General features: G+C 22.7%; 1 protein-coding gene across 1 annotated transcript in view; it reads right to left on the minus strand.

Annotated features, from left to right (window-relative positions):
* The window catches only part of LOC145831430 (uncharacterized), a 46,616-nt gene extending 26,891 nt beyond the window's left edge, over positions 1–19,725 (minus strand). Inside the window, exons 1-11 of the mRNA XM_082938687.1 lie at positions 19,599–19,725; positions 18,548–18,656; positions 17,768–17,844; positions 13,639–13,787; positions 8,703–8,760; positions 8,177–8,239; positions 6,369–6,484; positions 1,438–1,540; positions 930–1,001; positions 586–726; positions 65–225 (exon numbers count right to left, since the gene is read on the minus strand). Of these exons, the coding sequence (XP_082794813.1) occupies positions 65–225; positions 586–726; positions 930–1,001; positions 1,438–1,540; positions 6,369–6,484; positions 8,177–8,239; positions 8,703–8,760; positions 13,639–13,787; positions 17,768–17,844; positions 18,548–18,656; positions 19,599–19,697 (1,148 nt within the window). The 5' untranslated portion in view covers positions 19,698–19,725. The remainder of the gene's footprint in view (positions 1–64; positions 226–585; positions 727–929; positions 1,002–1,437; positions 1,541–6,368; positions 6,485–8,176; positions 8,240–8,702; positions 8,761–13,638; positions 13,788–17,767; positions 17,845–18,547; positions 18,657–19,598) is intronic.
* Positions 19,726–19,979: the final 254 nt, after the last annotated feature.

Consider the following 19,979-nt stretch of genomic DNA (forward strand, 5'->3'; position numbering starts at 1 on the left):
AACTTTTTTCAAACAAACAGGGAAAATAAACCGACCTACAGACAAAAATATCTACATAACAAACGTTTTAGGTTTTTCCCCCGAACTGAAACTTGAATTCCTGGAACCTCCTGATTTTGGCGGTAGTCGTTGTGGTCTTTGCGGCGATAAATCTTTTGTAACAGGGATTTCCCCTTTACTGGGGATTTGAACGTTGACGTAACTGTGATTGGATTTCGGCTGGTTCTGCATTGATGTTAAATAAGTTGTAAATAAGAAAATTATACAGTTATCGATAATAAATAAATTTAAATAAACAAAAATTGTTTCAGAGATGCTTGAAGCTGAGTTGACATTGGAAATTCTTTTTTTCCCGTTTTTTGTTGCAAGTTTTAGTTAAACACTTTTTATTTATGATTTTAACAATTTACAGGTAACTTTACTATTAGAATCAACTTGTGTTGGAAATTAAAAAATTATAGACATTTATCAGTGGTGTAAGTATTGCATTTACTTTTTTTCGTTGCTAGCCATGTTTGTTTTTTAACTATTCAATATTCTATTTTAAAAATATAATGTTTCAATATAATCAATTTTAACACTCACATAATTATCTTTCGGTTTCTGGTCCTGATTATGTATTTGCACGTTGACGTAGTTGTTATTTTGGGGATTTTTTTGTGTTTTTCTTGCGGCGGATTGGTTTAAAAGCTCCACTATCGCCATGTGAACGAATTTGTACTGATCCTTAATAAATATTAACTTTTTTAAATTAGAAATTTATAAATTTATATCAGTTAGTGCTTTAGATTGTATAAGAATGTTATTTTTGTTATGCACGAATTTGTACTGGTACTAAAACATTTTATTTAATACAACATAAAATTGATTTAAATTATTAAATCTAATAAAAATAGTTTAAATACATTTTTAAATTAAGATCAACTAACTTTAGTTTGAACGATCGAGCTTCTTTGCCTTCTGAATTCGCTGACAACATCGAAAACTCTTCCTTGCAGCTTCTGTATAAAAAATGTGATTTAAATAAACAATTTCTGTAAAAAATATGCGATTTAAATAAACAATTAACTAGAAATTGAAAAAAAAATATTCATGTTTTGAAAGTTCTTGTGATTTCTACATGAAATAAAATAAAAATATATTCCTAATAAAAAAAACAACATCATTTATGTTTTAAGTACATGACTTAGTTTTAGCATTACCAAAAGTTAAAAATATTTTTAGATTAAAAGTTTATTTGATAAATTTTATCAGTATCACTGGAAACAAAAGTTTTAATTTATAATTCTTCATTTGCAAATTATACTCATTAGGTATATTTTACTTTATTAAATATGATATATAATATAAACAACATTAATTACCAGCAGAAACGTTTTAATAAAACAAAATGAATTAGATATTTTATATTTTGTAAGTTAAACAAACAATACCCACATTAATTTCGAGCAGGTATCTGAAATAATCGATCGCGAGCACGGCACCTGTTCTTCCGCAACCAGCGCTGCAGTGAATACATAAGGGAGATTGTACGTCCATACTGTATTTTTTTTGTTTTTATTAGTTTAATTATTTATTTGTATCTAGTAGCTATAATTTTATTTGTTTTTTATCTTTCTAATGTTTTATTCAGCACTACGATGAATACACAGAGGATATTTTACATACATGTTAGAATATATTTGTTTTTATCACTTTTACTTAGTTTAGTTATTTTATCCTGTGCTAAAATGAAATATTGAAAAATCTCATAGTGAAGATCTTGTATCCATGCTTATTATTATTTTATCAGCTTTACAAAACATACACCAAGAACATCTCACATACATGTTAGAATATATTTGCTTTTATTTTTATTTTTTTCATTTTAAAACAGTATTATTTTTATTATTTTATTTAAGACAATGACATAAAAATAATGGCGATCTAGTACTCATGCAAAAATATATATTTCTATTAGTCAACTTAAACATTTTATTGATTTTATTAAATTTAATATTTTATCCCGCGCTAAAAATAATACACAGTGGAGAATTTACATCCATGCTATAATTTATTTGTTTGTTTATACGGAATTTTCCTAAGACTTTTGTTTATTAATATTAAAACATTTTGTTTTAAAAATTCTGTTCACACCAAAGAGTAAATTAAAATCATTTTGAAAAATAAAATATTTGTTTGTATTTATGTTGTGAAACATTAAACATAATCTTTACATAAAAAACTGAAACCAAAATACAGTTTAGAGACAAATTTTTAATAATCAACAATAAAGCTAAATTAGAAAACAAAAAAAACATTTACAGCAAGAAGTAATGTTTACATCTAAAAATTTATGCTTCAAAACTTTTAAAAATATAGCAATTTATTCTAGGCAGGAAAAATTATTTACAAATTTGTAATCAATAACAATTTTTTTAAACCAAAATGAAATGCACATACTACTTAGTAGGTTTAATTTTTTTTAAATTACTTGAAAGGTATATATTTTACGAATATATCATCTTATACTTATTTAATATTAAAATCTGGTAAAACTCGTTGCCAACACATTATATAGCAATTTAATACCATTACCAGATCCGGTTTTAAAAGATTAGTTAAAGTTTAGCAGACTAATTTCATTTATAGGCTGAAAGTTAATGTTTGTCATTAATTATGTCAAAAGTGCAAAAAAAGTATACAGAAAAAATGTAATAATTTTTCATTTCGTTGAGATTTTCGTTTAATTCTACAAATTTTTTAACTTATGTCTAAATTGTTCATAAACAAATAAAAATAATGGATATAGTTTAGAAGTACCAATGAAAAATAAAGTTAAAGTATTTAAAAAAATACTATTTGTTATTAAGTAAGCTAGTAATTAATGAACACCTTCAACATTTTAAAGCAAAAATGACAAAATGAACACTTCAAATTAGGATTAAAAAATATAAACTTTTTAGCTACTAGTAAAGATGATTATTTTTAAGATTTAAGATTTTTACATTGAAAATACTACCAGTATCTAACTTGGGAACAACTTTTATCATAAATAAAAAATGACAACAAGATAAGGTTTAATTTTTTTTACGTTCTATTGTAATTTTAAAAGTCATAAAAAATATTTTCATTACATTTAAAGTTAATTAACTTTTTTTTAAACAAAAAGGTGAATTTTCTTTAAAGCTTGAAAACTTTTCCTGTAGAAATTTAAATTTCCAAACTTGTAAATTTTTTTGAAAATTTTTGTTATAATCTAGGAAACTAGAAAATATTTACTTAACATTTAAAGCCAACTTTATCTTTTAACAAAAAGTGAAAAAAATATTTTAAGTTGTACAACTTTTATAAATAAATTTAGCATTGCATAATTTAGACAACATCAGCTTTTTTCATGTTAAAAAAAGCGTTACAAAACCATAACATAAGCATTTTAAATTTAAAATAATAGTAAGATATTTTCTCTCTATGGAAAACGCTTCTTTGTACTCTGACCGCAACGCAAACATAATAAAATACTTAGCGTTTGAAGAGAATAAACTTTTATGTTTTAAAGCAGAAAAAATATTACTGTTGAAAATAAAATTTTATACGTTAACATTTTATAAATGGCACTAATCAAACTTTTAGTAAGTTTAAATGTGTTTAATAATATTTATGATTTTAATAGGATACTTAAATTAAAATGCTTTTTATTATCATGTTTGTTGTTTAAAATCAGTTATAATACATTATAACAGTAAACTAGAGTAAATATAAATACGTTTTATAACTTTGTATATTTAGCATACAAATTACATAAAATTTATTTAACATTTTTTTAATAATTAAAAACAATAACTGAAATATAAGTTAAAAGAATAATATTAAGTTGTTTTTGAACTACTAATTCGGTGTTTTTTTTTTTTTTTTTGAACTTTATTACTTTGTATCGAAAACTGATAGAAAACTATTTAAACTGATAGAAAACGATTGTTTTAATTTGAACTAGAACTTCAAATAACACAAATTTCAATTGTTTATCTTTTTTTTTACAAACTTTAAATTTTTAAAACATAAAAGATAAACACAGGGTTGCCAATTCTTTTTGGCAAATTTCTCCAGATTTTCGAAATTTCCTCTAGGTTTTAAAAAGTACATATTTTTGGGTCTATTTTTAGTTTAAAGTTAAGTTTAAGGTTAAAACTGTGTTAAATAGTATAAAAACACTGAAAAGATACTGTAAAGCTACTTCAAATGTATTTTTTAATAAAATACATTTTTGATGATGTCAATCTTTTTTTTTTATCTTTATGGTAGATGATATTTATGTTTCCAATCAAAAATTTTCTACTTAAGATGTAAAATTTGTTTAAAATTCCAGGTTTTTTCAGGGTTTTTTTTTTTTTAAATTCACAAATTCCAGGTTTTTAGCCTAAATTGTCAAATTCCAGGTTTTTCCAGGTTTTCAAACTTTTTGGCAACACTGTAAACAGTAACCGTTTTTGATAAAACTTTTATAAGTTTTTATAAGCCTTTTTTTTCTAAGTTGAATTTTAATTACAGATTAGGCAACATTACTGCACACTAAATAGCCCTAAAGCTGTAGTATAATTACAAAACTTCATTTAAATTGACACATTAACAGTTTTGAGACGACCCATTACAAAATTGTAATTTAATTTTTCTTTTATCATTCTGCAAAACTTTCAGTTTACAGTGATCATAATAATCTGTTCATTTTTATTTATATATTTCAATATGTTTTACATAAATAACCGAAACGCTGGTTAATTGCTGATAATTTTGCTTGTTTAGATTTTTGTTTAATAAGTATTAGAAACTGAAACTTATAAACTTTATCTATATAAACATTATTTGAATAAAAAATGTACAGCCTATGACCAATTTAAATAGAAAAAAATCAAAACTTTCACTATAACTACTTATTAACAAGCTAAATTAGATTTATAGGTATTTAATTTCAAACGATACTTTCAAATTAAAAACACATGTATCACAAGTCAGTACAACTTATGTAAGATACAAATAATGAAAATATCTTTCACACGGCAAATTACAATAACAATAAATTGAGGTGAACTTGAAAAACAACTTGAAATTCTTTTGTCAAATTAAAAATTCCTAACGCTTGTAATAACAAGGAATTTGTACGGAAAATTTAATTTGTATGTCCTAGGAACACAATAGGTACAAAAGAATTTCAAATTATAAAAATAAACAATTGAGGAATACGTTTGTGATATTTAAGTTGTTGAAAGAAAAACAGTTAGAAAAAATTAACTAATTGCTCAATAAACAACTTATTTTCCATGACCGATATAGTGTTTTAACAATTTAAAAACTTTGTTATATTCTAAATAAAGTTTAATAAAAGCAGTATTAAAATCAGGATAAAATTAAATTCAGTTTTACTTGAAGAATAATATTTTTTATTTTTTATTAAAACAATATACTAAACTATTTATTTACTTTCTCATTCGATTTATTACCTATATTCAAATAAATGAAAACCTCCGAATATTAATCAAAATGTTTCATTTGAAGTTCTAAGAAAATGGCTTTAGTTTTTATCATAACCATTAATTATTCAAATTGAAAAAAGTTAAAACTTCTATAATGATTGATGTTACTAATTTAACTGAGCTTTTCTGGGAAACTTTACAGTAATTGGTTTTAAATTTGCTTCAGTTTAAAGAAAAATAGTTTATTTCTAGTTTATTGGATATAATAAATAATTAATAATTTAATTACCACTTTCCGAAAGAGTTTTTAGATTTTTAATTATTGTAATCATTGATATTAAATTGATGTATTAATTACTGATTTCTAAAAACTTCTTAAGTTTAATGTGCTATCTGTTGTTTAAAAATTAAATTACCTAAACTTTATCATAAAAAACTAAAAAAACCTAAAATCCTAATAATTTCTGGTTATTTCAATCAGTTTTAATATCAAATACTAACTTAAAATGCTGATAGTTTCTATTTATTTCAATTAATTTTAATAAGTAAAACAAACTTATAGTTCTGACAGTTTCTCGTATTTTCTATTAATTTGAATATACAATTAAAACTAACTAACAACTTTTATAGATTCTAGTAATTTCAGTTAGTTGTAATTTTTAAAATAAACAGTGTTAATAGTTTCTTGGTATATAGTTAATATCAATTAATTTATATATCAAATACTAACTTATAATGTTGATAATTTCTTGCTGTTTCAACCAACTTTAAATAATTTCTAAATAAAAACTAACTTATAATGTTGATAATTTCTTGTTATTTCAATTAAATTCAAATAATTTTTATATAAAACTAACTTATAATGTTGATAATTTTTTGCTATTTCAATTAATTTCAAATAAATTTCATACAAATACTAACTTATAATGCTGATAATTCCTGGTTATTTCAATCAATTTCAATATTGAACTCCTTGATTTGGGTGTGTCATGATCAGGCCACGCTGTATAGTGAAGCTGAGTTATTCTTCTAGATTCCTGGTACATTTAATATTTTTTATTTTATTATCATAGTATGAATTTTTAAATTTTTTAATCGGCATTGTTACTTTCAAAATACAGGATTAAATTCTGCTTGTTTGTAAAACCAAAAATAATTTGTTTGTTCTATTTATAATTAAGTTTAAAACAAACAAAAATATTTAATTATGTACAAAGTTTGTTATACAATTTTCACACAAATTAATAGTTGACTTTGAAACTGTGGTTCTAATTTTAGGTGAACTACGAAAATTAAAACTATGTGATACCAATAGATAAGTGGATAAATTTCAAAAATACTATTGTTTTTTTTTCTACAATAAATATTTCTAAGAAAACCCTTGTAGGACATCAACATTCAATACAAAACTTTTTAGATATGAGAAATTGTTCTTCAATTTTATACTTTAGTTGAATAAAATTTTAATCGGATTAGTTTTATTTCAAACTACTCAATTGTACTGTTTTTATTAATTTATTGTACTTATCTATTTTGCATATGTCGTACTACTAACTTAATACTTTTCAAACCTCATCTAAAATTTATTCAGTTAAATAAGTACTTTCAATACATATCATAAAAAATATTTAAAATGCTATTCATCTTTTTACAAACAGACTTTAGTAAACTAAGTATATACATAGAAGATATTATTTTTGTTTTAACTTCTTTATATTACTTTATATAAAAAAATTTAATTTTATATAATTAACATATTTTGTTTTCAAACAATTTTTAAATAGGATACATTTTAAATAAATAGAAACAAAGCATCAATGCTTATAGAAGTAGAAGTGTTTAGACTACATGTATTGTTTTTTTTTTCACTTAACAAACACTTATAGTATTTCCTAATTACTTCAGTAGGTTTTTCAAAAATGCTAAACTAGCAATATTTCTTTAATTTTTAGTATACATAAATCTATCAAGCTTAATTTTAAAATGCAAAATCGTGCACAACAAAATTTAAAATATTAAAAAATAAACTACTTCCGTCTTAAACTGTATAAAAACTAAAACTTAATTAAACTTAACAATAGTAACTAGATAAATGTTTAATTGTTTCATAGTTTGTTATAAAACAAACTTTTAAATTTTAAAAAACTGATTTTTACTCTATTTACATAATACCTTTGATGACTAATAAGCTGTGTAAATATAATTATTCAAATTGTTATTTAAAAAACGACCACAGAGTGATTAGAGAATTTTTCGTATTTAAAGTAAAACCAATCAAGCTTTTCAAGTTTAATAACCATAAAGGGTGTAATTTATTCACCAATAACAACTTTTAAAAAATTTGTGGTCAGAATTTTAACAAGCTAAAAACTACTTTGATTTGAATGCAAAAAAAGTTCTTTATTAGTTTATGTTTAAAAACAAATATCCTCACAAAAAGAAGATTTTAAGACAAAAACTGCATAGTTTCTGCCTAATTTTTTGTTCATATACATAGTATACAATAGTATATTTAGCTATAGTTATTCAGATTAGATAAAACATTTTAGATTAATTATACATCAAATAGTTCTCTTATTTCAAACATACTTAAAAAATATTTTTATTTTTTAGTTTGTCTACAATTACAATAGTGCAGAAGTTTTGTAGCACAAATGAAAGAAACTAAACAGCATACTCAACGTTTAATAAAACTGTTTATAACTTTATTTTATTACAACTAAACTTACATTTTTGTACGTAACCATCATCACTCTAGTTATAATTTCTTTGTTTGTGTGCTCTGCTGATATCTATAAAGAATATTTATTTTACTAAAAACAAAGAAATTTTTCTATAAGAATATATAAACAAAATTTATATACGTCCAAGCTTTTTAAATTCTTAAAGTTATATTTAAAATAAATTATATAACTTTTTTTTTAATATATATTATACACTGTTCACTGCACATAAAATATTAAGAGTTTAAAATTTTAAAACTAAAAATTTATCTCAGTTTAAAATGTCACTTTATTGGAAAATGTACTTTAATTAAAAAGTAACATCCTTAGATCTACATAAGTATAGAATAATTAAAAACTTAACTATAATAATAATTATTATAAAAAACACCAAGCTTTACTGCATTGCAAGAATATGGAATAATTTCTAAATAATCAATTTTGTGTTTATAAACTAAAACGTAATAACATTACTTACAAAAAACTAGCTACACAAACTAAATCATTTATTATATATTAAATAAAAACTAACGAGTTCTACAGAAATTTCCCCGAACTTTTTCGTTTCATTTTCATTGTCGGCCCAGTATCTAAAAAAATTAATTTTGATTATTTTTATTTAACAATTCAAAATGCATATAAACAAGCATGTAAATCAGCATTGGTGAAAAAAAATCTGATTTGTAAACTTTTTTTTTATTGTTTCCCGTTTAAAAGTTTATAATAATCACCACCTATTTTTTTTGGTTAGTTTATTTCAAATAATCAATGTAACTTGAAAAATAATTAACCAAGTTTTAAGTGCTCGCTATAAAAACAATTGTTGTAAATAATATTTAGATTGAAAAATTAATTTTACTTATATTTTAAAATTAGTAAGTGACTTTAAGAAAAGAAACTAATTAAAAAGTGTAATAAGAAATATTTATAAGTTTCTTATTTAGCAATGCAAAATTAATGTCAAAATGAAAGAAACAATATGTAGTAATACATTAATAATTATGAAAATATTTTTTAGGAACTCAAATTTACTTAAATATTATGAATTATGCAAACTATAAACACTGAAGAAAAATATTGATGTTAGTTAATATTTTAGTTCGAAAAAAACAACACAGTACCTAAAAATTATTTATATAAAAGAATAAAAGTTACTTAATAATAAAGTATTTTTCCTTATTTAGCCATACAAATATTGATAAATTTTTAGAGAAAAGAAGAACATCTTAAAAGGACATTTAAATAATTTAAAATACTCATACTACGACATTCCAAACCTTGAGAAATAGTTGTAACATGACTTTAAAAATAACTTAAAACATTTCACGTTTGCTCTTGGGCTCAAAAAATAACAAAGATACTTTATTGGAATTACTTTTAATGTTGTTGTTAAAACAAATAATATTTGTGTATTATTAAAAATATGAAATATTTAAAAATTAACCCAAAACATTCTAATTTCGTTCTATTATTCAAAAGTTAACCGAAAATATTTAGTTAACCGTAATTGTTTTTAGTTTTATTTCTTTATCATTTAGCGTTTTGATTTTTGTCATTTGATAAACAACAAATAACTTGATAGTTAACAGACTAGTTAAAGATAAATTCAATATTTTAGTCTTTTTGTCTAAATAGAAACAATTAAACAAGCTTTAAAGTTAACAACTAAATTATTTTTATATGACTTTTTTTACTAAGTTCTTAACTACAAACAGCAAAAGTAAAAATGTTAAAATATTTTTTATTAAATACATAGAAATGTTGTTGTTTTAGCTTACTTAATTTTTTTTAAAAATAGTTTATGAGTTACAAATCAAATTAAATAAAAGATAATTGGCACATATAAAACAAACATTACTTATATTATGCATATATATATATATATATATATATATATATATATATATATATATATACAATATATACATGATAAAGTACAAAACAGAAACGTTATGTTGTGTTTTAAAAAAATACTCCACATCTTACTTTATTACTTGTAAAATCCTTAGTTGTACTCAATAACTAAAGTTTTGTTGTATTGAAGTATTTCAGTTTTTACAAACTAAGTGGAAAATAAATGATTAAGTTTTATATTATTATTTATTAAATAGAAATGTGTACTAAAATAAAATAAGCATTTATCACTATTTTTTAAATTCAAATATACACACTTGGCAATAAAATACAACTCGTTCATAGTTTCTTGTTTTATCATTGAAAACTTGCAAAGTTGAATTGAAATTGAAACTTACTACGATTTACTAAAAAAAAGTAAAAGCACCATTTTCTCCAAAAACTACATACATTAAATATTAACAACGCACTGTAGACTTGAACTTTAATCTTTTACGGTTTAAGCTAAAATACTTATTTATCTTTTTAAGTAACTTCGTGGGAAAATTCTTTCAAGAATAATGAGTTTAACCATCTAAATAGTTCTTTTTTTTTGCGTTTTTTTACTACGGTAAATTTTAAATTCGAAAAACTTTAATTTTGCATTAATAAAGTCTCCGTTTAAAACTTTAGTCAAGATTAACTATACTTTGCTTGAACTTTAACTTTTTTTTACATTACTTTTTAAAAGTTCTTTTACTTAATCACACAAAAAAATTATTTTAAAAATCATTTATTTTAATACAACTAATTAATTTTATATTTACTTGGTAAAAACCCTTCTTGTAAAATATGCATATTTCTTATAAATTGAAGTTGTACATGACAGTATCTTTTTTTTCAATTAAATCACAAAGCTAATTCTAAAAGTGTAACAATAAAAAGTGAAAACAAAAAGTAAGTTAATATTTCGGACAACTATATAACTTAGCAATTATGCAAAGCAGAACATATTCTAAAAGAATTCTGTTCAAAAAAAGAGTTTGAGAAAATTTATAAAACAAAAAATATAGGAATAACAATATATTATAGACTGCTTACAAAATGAAAAAAAGTTATTAGTTTGTTAAATTTTTAATATACTTTTATCGTGAATATTTAAACTTTAATAAGTTAAAACTAATTTTTTACAAAAAAAAACTTTGTGAGTTTAAACGTGTAAAAATAATTTTATTTAAATGTGCAAACATAAAACAACTCATCATAAAGTCTGTGAACTTATCTACATTAAATTGCACTAAACAAAACATTTATGAAGAACAATTAAAGTTTTGTTTTGTGTATAAACAAAAATGTCATAGAACAAAATGATTGAAGGTGGGGAAAATAAATTCCACAAATAAAATACCGAAAAATACCATTTAGTATTTAATTACCAATTATATGGGTGTGAAAATTAAATGTCAGAAAATACTTTTTACTTTTTTTTTATAAAATTTAAAGTTCTGAGAAAACGGAATTCCACTCACAAACAATACATAATAAAATTTAAAATTGTTTAAATAGAACAGTTTTTAGTGTTAATGAGTTGTAGAAATGGTGATTTTTTAAATTGTAATGAATACTTAACATTTTAATAAGTTTTTTTTTTGTTTTTTTAAGTGCAAGAAAAATTAAATTTAACATTACTTTAATAACTTAATAAAAAATATTTTTTTATTAAGAAAACATATTTTATAATTTCTGTGGTCACATGCATATTAAGTATGCAAACACGTTCCAAAAATTCCTTTAAATTTCCTCAGCAAACAACTTTTTCATATAACAATTATATTTCAGTGGTCTAAGAGCATATCATAGTTTTTATGAAAAATGTAGCGGTAAATTGTACTATATACTTGATTAGAATATAATAACATATCTTTCGATACTAATTATATTTTTCAGTGATCTGTAACAAATGAAACGTTAAGAGATAAGGAAAAAACTGTTCATCCATAACGAGATATTCAAAAAATTTCCAATTTTTTTCTACTTTTAAGGTCAAAGTGTCTGTACATACATAACATGCGATAATTTGCATTTAAAACAGAAGTATGTAGAAATAATATGTTTATATCGGCTAATAAATTTTATTCAATTAAGTTAGAAAACGATAAATGTTCAAAAGCATGATAAAGTTTTTTTTTTATAAACTTTAAATTTTGTCTTAATTTTTTCGTGATTTAAATAAGTTTTAAATCACGTTTAAAAATAAGTTTTATTTTTTTTTTTATGAAATACGAAAATAGTTTTTTTAAATAAAACTTCACCTAAATTTTTAGTTTGCTGCAAAAATTTTGACTTATAGTTATGTACGAATAAATGAAAAATAATCAATACAGTTTTTTTATTAATAAAATGAAAATTGAAAATTTCAAAGCTTGTAACTAAAACTGTGTTTTGTATAAGCTTAGTCTGATGGTTTTAAATAAAGAATATTTTAAATCTTTGATAAAAGTTAAAAACATCCTAGGATATATATATATATATCAGAAATTTGTCTTATCTTGTTTATTTATTTGCACTGTTAAGGTTAAAGTGTCTGTAGTAAGTTTTATATAATTTAAACAATCAGTGTTTATAATTTATATTTCAAAGAAATAAATTTCAACTAAAACATTTTTGTAATTAAGTTTCAATTTGGTTTTTTATTATTTTAAACAAGTAATTCAAACCCAAATTATTTAAAACTAGTACTAAACTTTTAGATTTTATTTTAATATACATAACACAATTTGAAATTTGTAATTGTACGAAGACTTTTATTTAAACTTTTATTTTAAAACATCGGAAAATTAAAACAGACTATAAGTACAGCAAGTTTAAAAATTTACGTTTAAAAATCATTTTTTTAATATATACAATTAAAAAACAGTTCATTAAGTTTAATTATTTTTGCAAAAGAACATATAGTGCCTGAATTATTGTTCAATTTTAACTTATTATTTTAGATTTGTTATGATTTTTTTTTCAGTTAAGGTAAATAATACACTTTTCGAATGCATTAAATAAATGAGGCTTTTAAATATTTTTGATAATGAAAAAGTTGAGACTTTATTTTTTCACTTTTTTTTAATTATCAAACTAATTTATGAAACTAACTTTTTTTTAAAGTTTTGTTTATTGGGGTATATGTAATGAAATTGTTACAGTCATAAAGACATTTTACACTTTTTCCCCCCCAGAACTTAAACATCTTTCAAACTTTAACAGTTTAAAACTACACATTTTCATAGTATTAATATAAATCAACAAAATTATAAATAGTTAACATCAATAAATAAAAATAAACAAACAAACTGTTTGCATTACTAAAAAAAAATTGTTATATATAAACAAATACTTTAAATTTTTCTCTCAATATAAATTATATACAAATAAACTATTAATATTATTAGATAAAATGTTAAACACATAACACCAATAATAAAAACAATAAAAAAACAAACTGCTTGCATTTCTACTTGCCCAATTCAAAATTACATAAGATTAAATAATCAATATTATTAAATAAAATTTTTAAATAAAATTCACTAACTTTTCAAATACAAATTACTTTTTCCATTAAAACCTTCACAAACAACAAAACAAACTTTTCGCATTTTTTTCTTCCCATTTCGATTTCCCTGCACACCATCACCACCACTCTGACGTCACAGTGCCACAGCATCGACCAGAAATCGTTCAGAGTGTGCAAGAGCGGACCCTGCGCTGCAATGTAGCATTTCTCCTGATCGTCACGCTGTTAGAAGTAAACAATTCGTTTTATTGGTATTTATTTTCCCAATTATGTTTTTACTCTATTTGTTTTTTCACCGGAAATCGTTTAGCGTGTGTAAAAGTGGGCCGTATGCGCGGCAATGTAACAGATCAGAGCGTAATACATCAGTGTGGCGCTGTTTGTTTCAAAAAGGAGTAAGTTTGTAAGAGTGGACCTTGGGCAGCTATGTACAGGGTTGCCACTCGTTTTTTACAAACTTTTTCCAGGTTTTCCAAATTTCTTCCAGGTTCTTAAAAGTACAAATTTTTGGGACTATATTTAGTTTTAAGTTAAGTTTAAGGTAAAAAACTGTGTTAAATAGTATAAAAACATTGAAAAGATTCTAAAGCTATTTAAAATGTGTTTAAAAAAAAATTGATGATCACAAAAAACTTTTGTGTATATGATAGATTTTTAGTTTCAAGAGGAAAATTTACGACTAACATATGTTAAAATTGTTAAAAATTCCATGTTTTTTAGCAATTTTTGTTCAAAATTCCAGGTTTTTCCAGGTTTTTTTAGCATAAATTGTCAAATTCCAAGTTTTTCAAGGTTTTTCCAGGTTTCCAGGTAAAGTGGCAACCCTGTATGTAGTCCTGATTATGCCCCTGTCTATTAGATTATTAATTAGCTGTAATTTTTTGTAGTGTTCCCACCACTGTTACGGCACAACTGTTACGAATCAAAAGTCGTTTAAAGTGTTGCTGTTTGTTAATTAATTAATTACTATTCATCATTTAAATAGCTTTTTTCAATATGTTTAAGAGTGGATCTTGGGCTGCTGTGAAGCATTTCTCACTCTGGTTATTAATACAAAGTAGATAATTGATTGTTAGTTTATGCTTCTATTTACGTTGATGATAACTAATTTTTATATTACTAATTATTACACTTTTATTATCTTTGACCGTAATTATCAGTCGTAAGTGTATTTTACAGAAACTAAATTACCAACAAATTAAAAAACAATTAAACACTGTTGATTTAAATAATCAATTTGCATTTAAAATTTCCAAAATATAAACTTTCTATGTCTTTATATGTAAAACAGGGTTTCCTAAACTTTTTTTCATAAAGCCCCCTTTAAAGAAATAAAAAAGCTATGGCCCCCTCCGAGAAGAATTCTCAAAAAACTACCCTTAAATGCACCAGAGACTTTTTCATTCGTTTTGCCTCATGGCCCCCCTCTCGCCCCTTTACTACTCATGACCCTGCCCCCCTTTGCTGCTTATGACCCACTAAATATTTGTGATATGACCCACTTTGGGAAACCCTGATGGAGCCAATAGACGTGTTTTCAAATTTTTTTCTTAAAAAGCCTTAAAAGTTATTAATAAGTGAAAAGTTGGCCTGAAATTATTTTCTTTAAACTTTACTAAAGATCAAAAAAATCTAAAAAGTAATTCTAATTAAATTAGAATTCATAATAAATATTAATTTTATAACTACGATAAAAAAAAATTTTAACAACCGTTATAACCAAATATAATGAAAGTTGTATTTTTATAATACATACATAACTTTTTTTAACGTTTTAACAATAAACTATATGAGGGAGATATTTTTATTTTGTTTAGACTCAACTAAAAGTTTTGCTGGTAAAAACAAAATTTAAAACAAACTGATTAATAAAATAAAAATGATATTAACGAGGAAATTAGCTAGTCAAAACAATGAAAAGTTATAAGGAAGTAACTTAGTATGATTGTTGCAATTCTAATAAAAGTTTTATAAAACTAAGTTTTTGCGCACTTGTAACTTTATGTAAAACTTTCAAACTTATTATAAATATCAATTATTAAGTTGTATTCATTAAAAGTCGCGTATCTATTTTTATACCTTTCAGTTGGATAAAATTAAAACATAATTTATTTAACCCAAAAAAAAAGTTGTTCTTTATACTATTCTAAAAGACTCACCTAAGCAAAATATGATTACACAAGCAACTTTATATGTTGGTAGATATGTTTTCATCTACACAACAAACTTTTAACTCGAAAATACTTTAAGACACTCTACAACACAAAAATGAATTACAACAATTAATCATCATGTTTTACCAAACTTTTGTGATTATAAATTGAAAACGTTTATTTTAAAAAAGTTTTACTCTTTGTGTTTACTATTATTTTGTATTGTTTACACTCTACAGATCTTTAAACTTGAAAAAGTATTAATAAAAATGTTTAGAATATTTTGTACAAAGTTATTAATAACCTGATTCGTATATTACTAGTTTTAAAAAAGAACACAACAAAACTGAAGATTGAACTAAAAAGTTTTTGTTTTGTTTGTTTAGTAACAATATACAAAAAACTACAAAACAATGTTTTAACAAGTTTAAACAGTTTCTTACATAAGTATTATTAATACTTTTTCTTAGGTACTTTTAATAAGAAGAAATATAAAAATAAGAAAATTGTAAGAAAATTATTATTTTATGCAGTACAAAAAATAAACGTAATCAAATTAAGTTGTTTTTTATAACTAATATCAAAAAAAGCTATAAATAGTTAAAGTTCTGAATTCAAAAAATCAGATACACTATATGATGCAAAAAAACATACAAATAAGTTAAACTTAAAACTTTATGCTAAAACAAAGTCTACTTTATAAAGAAATGTACTTTTTGTTTTAATTATTGTTTGAAAAAACTATGTTTTGTTAAGAATAAGTAAACTTTGTTTAAATTTTTTTGTAACTTTTTAGTCCTTTCACAGTTATAAACTGTTTAAATAAATTTTTGACATATAATTAAAATTTGTAATTGAATACTTTTGAAAAAAAAACTATTTGTATCATTTACTATCAAAATATTAATTGAGAAGTAAAAAGCTTTTTACCAAAACTTAATAAACAAATATCTTACAACCGATCTAAAGGAATTATTTTTTTATGTAAAGTAAACATTCTTTTAATGTATAATAGAATATAATATAATTTCATGTTATTATAAAAGTTAAATAAGCAAACCAAACAGTTATGTTGGTGTAAAAAAATCAAAAATTAAAAATTCAAGAAATTTTTACATACTTAAGTTATACGCACATTTTTTTCAACTTACTTAACTTTAATAGTTTCAATATAAGAAAAAAATATCAGCTAAAATTTATACAGCTACCAAAGTAGACTGAAAAATTATTTTCAAATCTTATTACTTTTTATCAAAAATAGCTTAAGGGCATAGGAGTCAGTAATTTGATTTTTACAATTTTATAGAGTTTTATCTGAGATATCAGACATTTGTAACCGCTTTAAAAAATTAAAAGTAACCTTTGAGATATAAGCAATCAAAGTTGGTGTGCTCAATGGATTCCTAATAGAAGGCACAAACAAAAAATGCAAAAAAAAAGACTATTTCATTAAAAATCTATCTTATCCTTCATTTTTTTACTAATCTTCTTCAAATTTTAACATTAACTCCATTATTAAATCTTTTATATATTCAATGCAGGAATTTTGTTATTTATGAAAAATATAAACTTTATTAAAAAAACCACCTGTATTTTTAGTTTTTTATCTAAAATTTTTTTTTTTATAATTCCAACATTCAAAGTCTTTTAAACTGTAAAAAGAAACCTTTCCTGAAAGTTTGAGATCTCTAACTCAAAAAATAAAGAAGATAGATTTGCATTGACTATTTTTATTTCCAAGAAAATTGACCCCAAAAATTTGTGTTTTATAATTTGTATCAGTAACTTCTTACAAAAGTTACAATATTTCACAAGCTAAATAACATTTTTAAGTTTTATAAAAACTTTCTTGTAGTTTGTATAAAGAGCCAATATTTTTTTAAATATGTTAGATCCCCCCTATGCCCTTAAGTCATTTAAAACTTATTTCTAAGTAACTACATAAAAATTTAATTTAAAACTAACTACTTTGTAGTAATTAAGTAAACTTTATTATAAAACTAACATTCATTAGCTACTAACTAACTAAGTTATAACAACAATTCTAACCCTTATGTAACTTGCATTGATGTAGTCCGTATTGGAATTATTGATGCTAGTATCTAATTTCACTCTTGCAAAATCAACTGTTGATAATTAAAAATGATTTCAATTAATTACATTAACAATTAAGATTATTTAACAATTGTCAAGTTGATAATTTAAAAACATGTATCAAAAACTGGTAAGTAAAAATGTTTAATAATTATCACATTGGTGGTGCAGTAAAAATATTGACTTATTTTCATACTTTTGTCATAAAATTCTTATTTTAATTTCAAAAAAATTGTTCTTACAACTTGTTCTAAATGCTGTAAGGGTAAAAGTTTCAGCTAAGTTTGATTAAAAACTGTAGGAGACAAAAAAAAATTAAAGTTATTTTAGCAGTAAATATTTATAATTTATAATTTTCAATTTTGTAATGTAACAATTTTTCTAATTCTTATAGCACTAATAGGAACTACTACTAGTAAAAGACCAAATTTTTATAAATTGACTTAACTTTGAATTATATCCCTTTTATTTTTTGAATTGGTTGTGTAGTTTTTATTTAAGGCCTTAGGAAGAGTGAATCACTTTTATAGTTTTACTTTTGCTTTCAGTAATTTAGTATATGTTTTATTAATCTACTATGCAACATATTAATTTAAACTTACAACTCAATATATTTTTAATAAATTATGAGGTATATAATTTATAATGATTTAACAAGGAAATATATTCTTAATGAACTAAAAAGAAAGTATATATATACAGTTATTTAAATAGTATGCAATTTAACAAACTAACAAGGCAGTATATCTTTGTATCTGTTCTTTTTTCTATTTTCATCAAGTCTGCCAGCTGTGCAGGAAAATTTTGGATTTTTCTTCAGTTCATCTGCTTTTCTTTTTATTGTCTGCAAAAAAAAAAATTAAAAAGTATACATTTTTTGTAATGAATTCAAAAAGTTTTTAGGATAGCAATTGTGTAAAACTGTCTGAAAATTAAGAATTAAGTCAAAGTCTGTCAGTAAACTAAAGTACAAGTTTTTATTGTTTTGTTAAATTCTCTGAACCCTTTTTTGGAAATATTTATTTAAAGTTACAACTATACCAGAAATTTTGAATACAATTCCAACTAAATATCATGCTACTTTGTTTTGGTTTAACTCAGTACAAATGATTCAAAAAGCAATATAAATATGAAAAAACTAAATTAAGCATTCCCAAGAAGTCTGTTAATTATAGCCATAGAAGGTTGATGACTTTTTCTTGTCTTTGTTAAAAAGTTTAAAATATAAGATATTTTAAGTAGAAAATTTATATTTAAATATAAAACATCTACTAACTAAAATCAACTTGGAAAATTTTCTGAAACAACCATATTGAATAAATATTTTTCATGACTAATTTTCTTTAAAATTCAAAACATTAATTAAAAATCTATACACTCAAGTTTTAAAATATAAACTTTCAACAAGTTTTTCTTGAGTGTAATGAAAAAATTCAAAATAAAATTTATGATTATCTATATTTTTACATGTGAAATTTGCTAAAAGCAGCCAAATTCTTAAAAACTGATTAAAGTTCAGCAAGTTAAGATCTAGTTGTAAAACTTTCTTAGCCCCTTCCCAAATATGGCTTTAATTCATTGAATACATTTAAATCTTTATATTAACTGTTAATTTTACTTGGAAGTATGCAACTTATTTTTTTATAAACTCTTTCAAACAACAGTAAAAACTCAAATAAAAAAAAAACAATAGAATAATTACTACCACTACTGAATACAGTAAACTAAGATTAACTTATATGATATAAACATAAAATATTATTTTGAAATTATAAAACAAACAAACCAGGTATTCTTTCCCAAAACCATCCTCAACACCAGGCAGAGGTTCGTAAAGTTTTTCAACATATTCTATAAATTCTTCAGTGAAAATTTCTGTATCCATTTATTATAGTTTCAAATATATTTACAAAAAAAAAGTCTGAAAGAAATAAAAAAGTTCAAGCCTTTAAACTTATCACTTTTTTCATATAACTTCTTCTGAAAACTGAAAGACTATTGTAACTTGATTGTAATCAGAAAAAAAAAATATTTAAGTCCTTAAACTTTTAACCAAATAAATTCATTGGTTAACTTTTATTTTTCCATTCAGTGTAAGTAACTTGATTATGTTTAAAAAACCAAAACCAACAAAAAATAAAAATAAAATGATCTGCCTTAAGCTTTT

Source organism: Thalia democratica, chromosome 3 (assembly GCF_965202585.1).
Source record: "Thalia democratica chromosome 3, ktThaDemo2.hap1.1, whole genome shotgun sequence".
NCBI classification, from domain to species: domain Eukaryota; kingdom Metazoa; phylum Chordata; class Thaliacea; order Salpida; family Salpidae; genus Thalia; species Thalia democratica.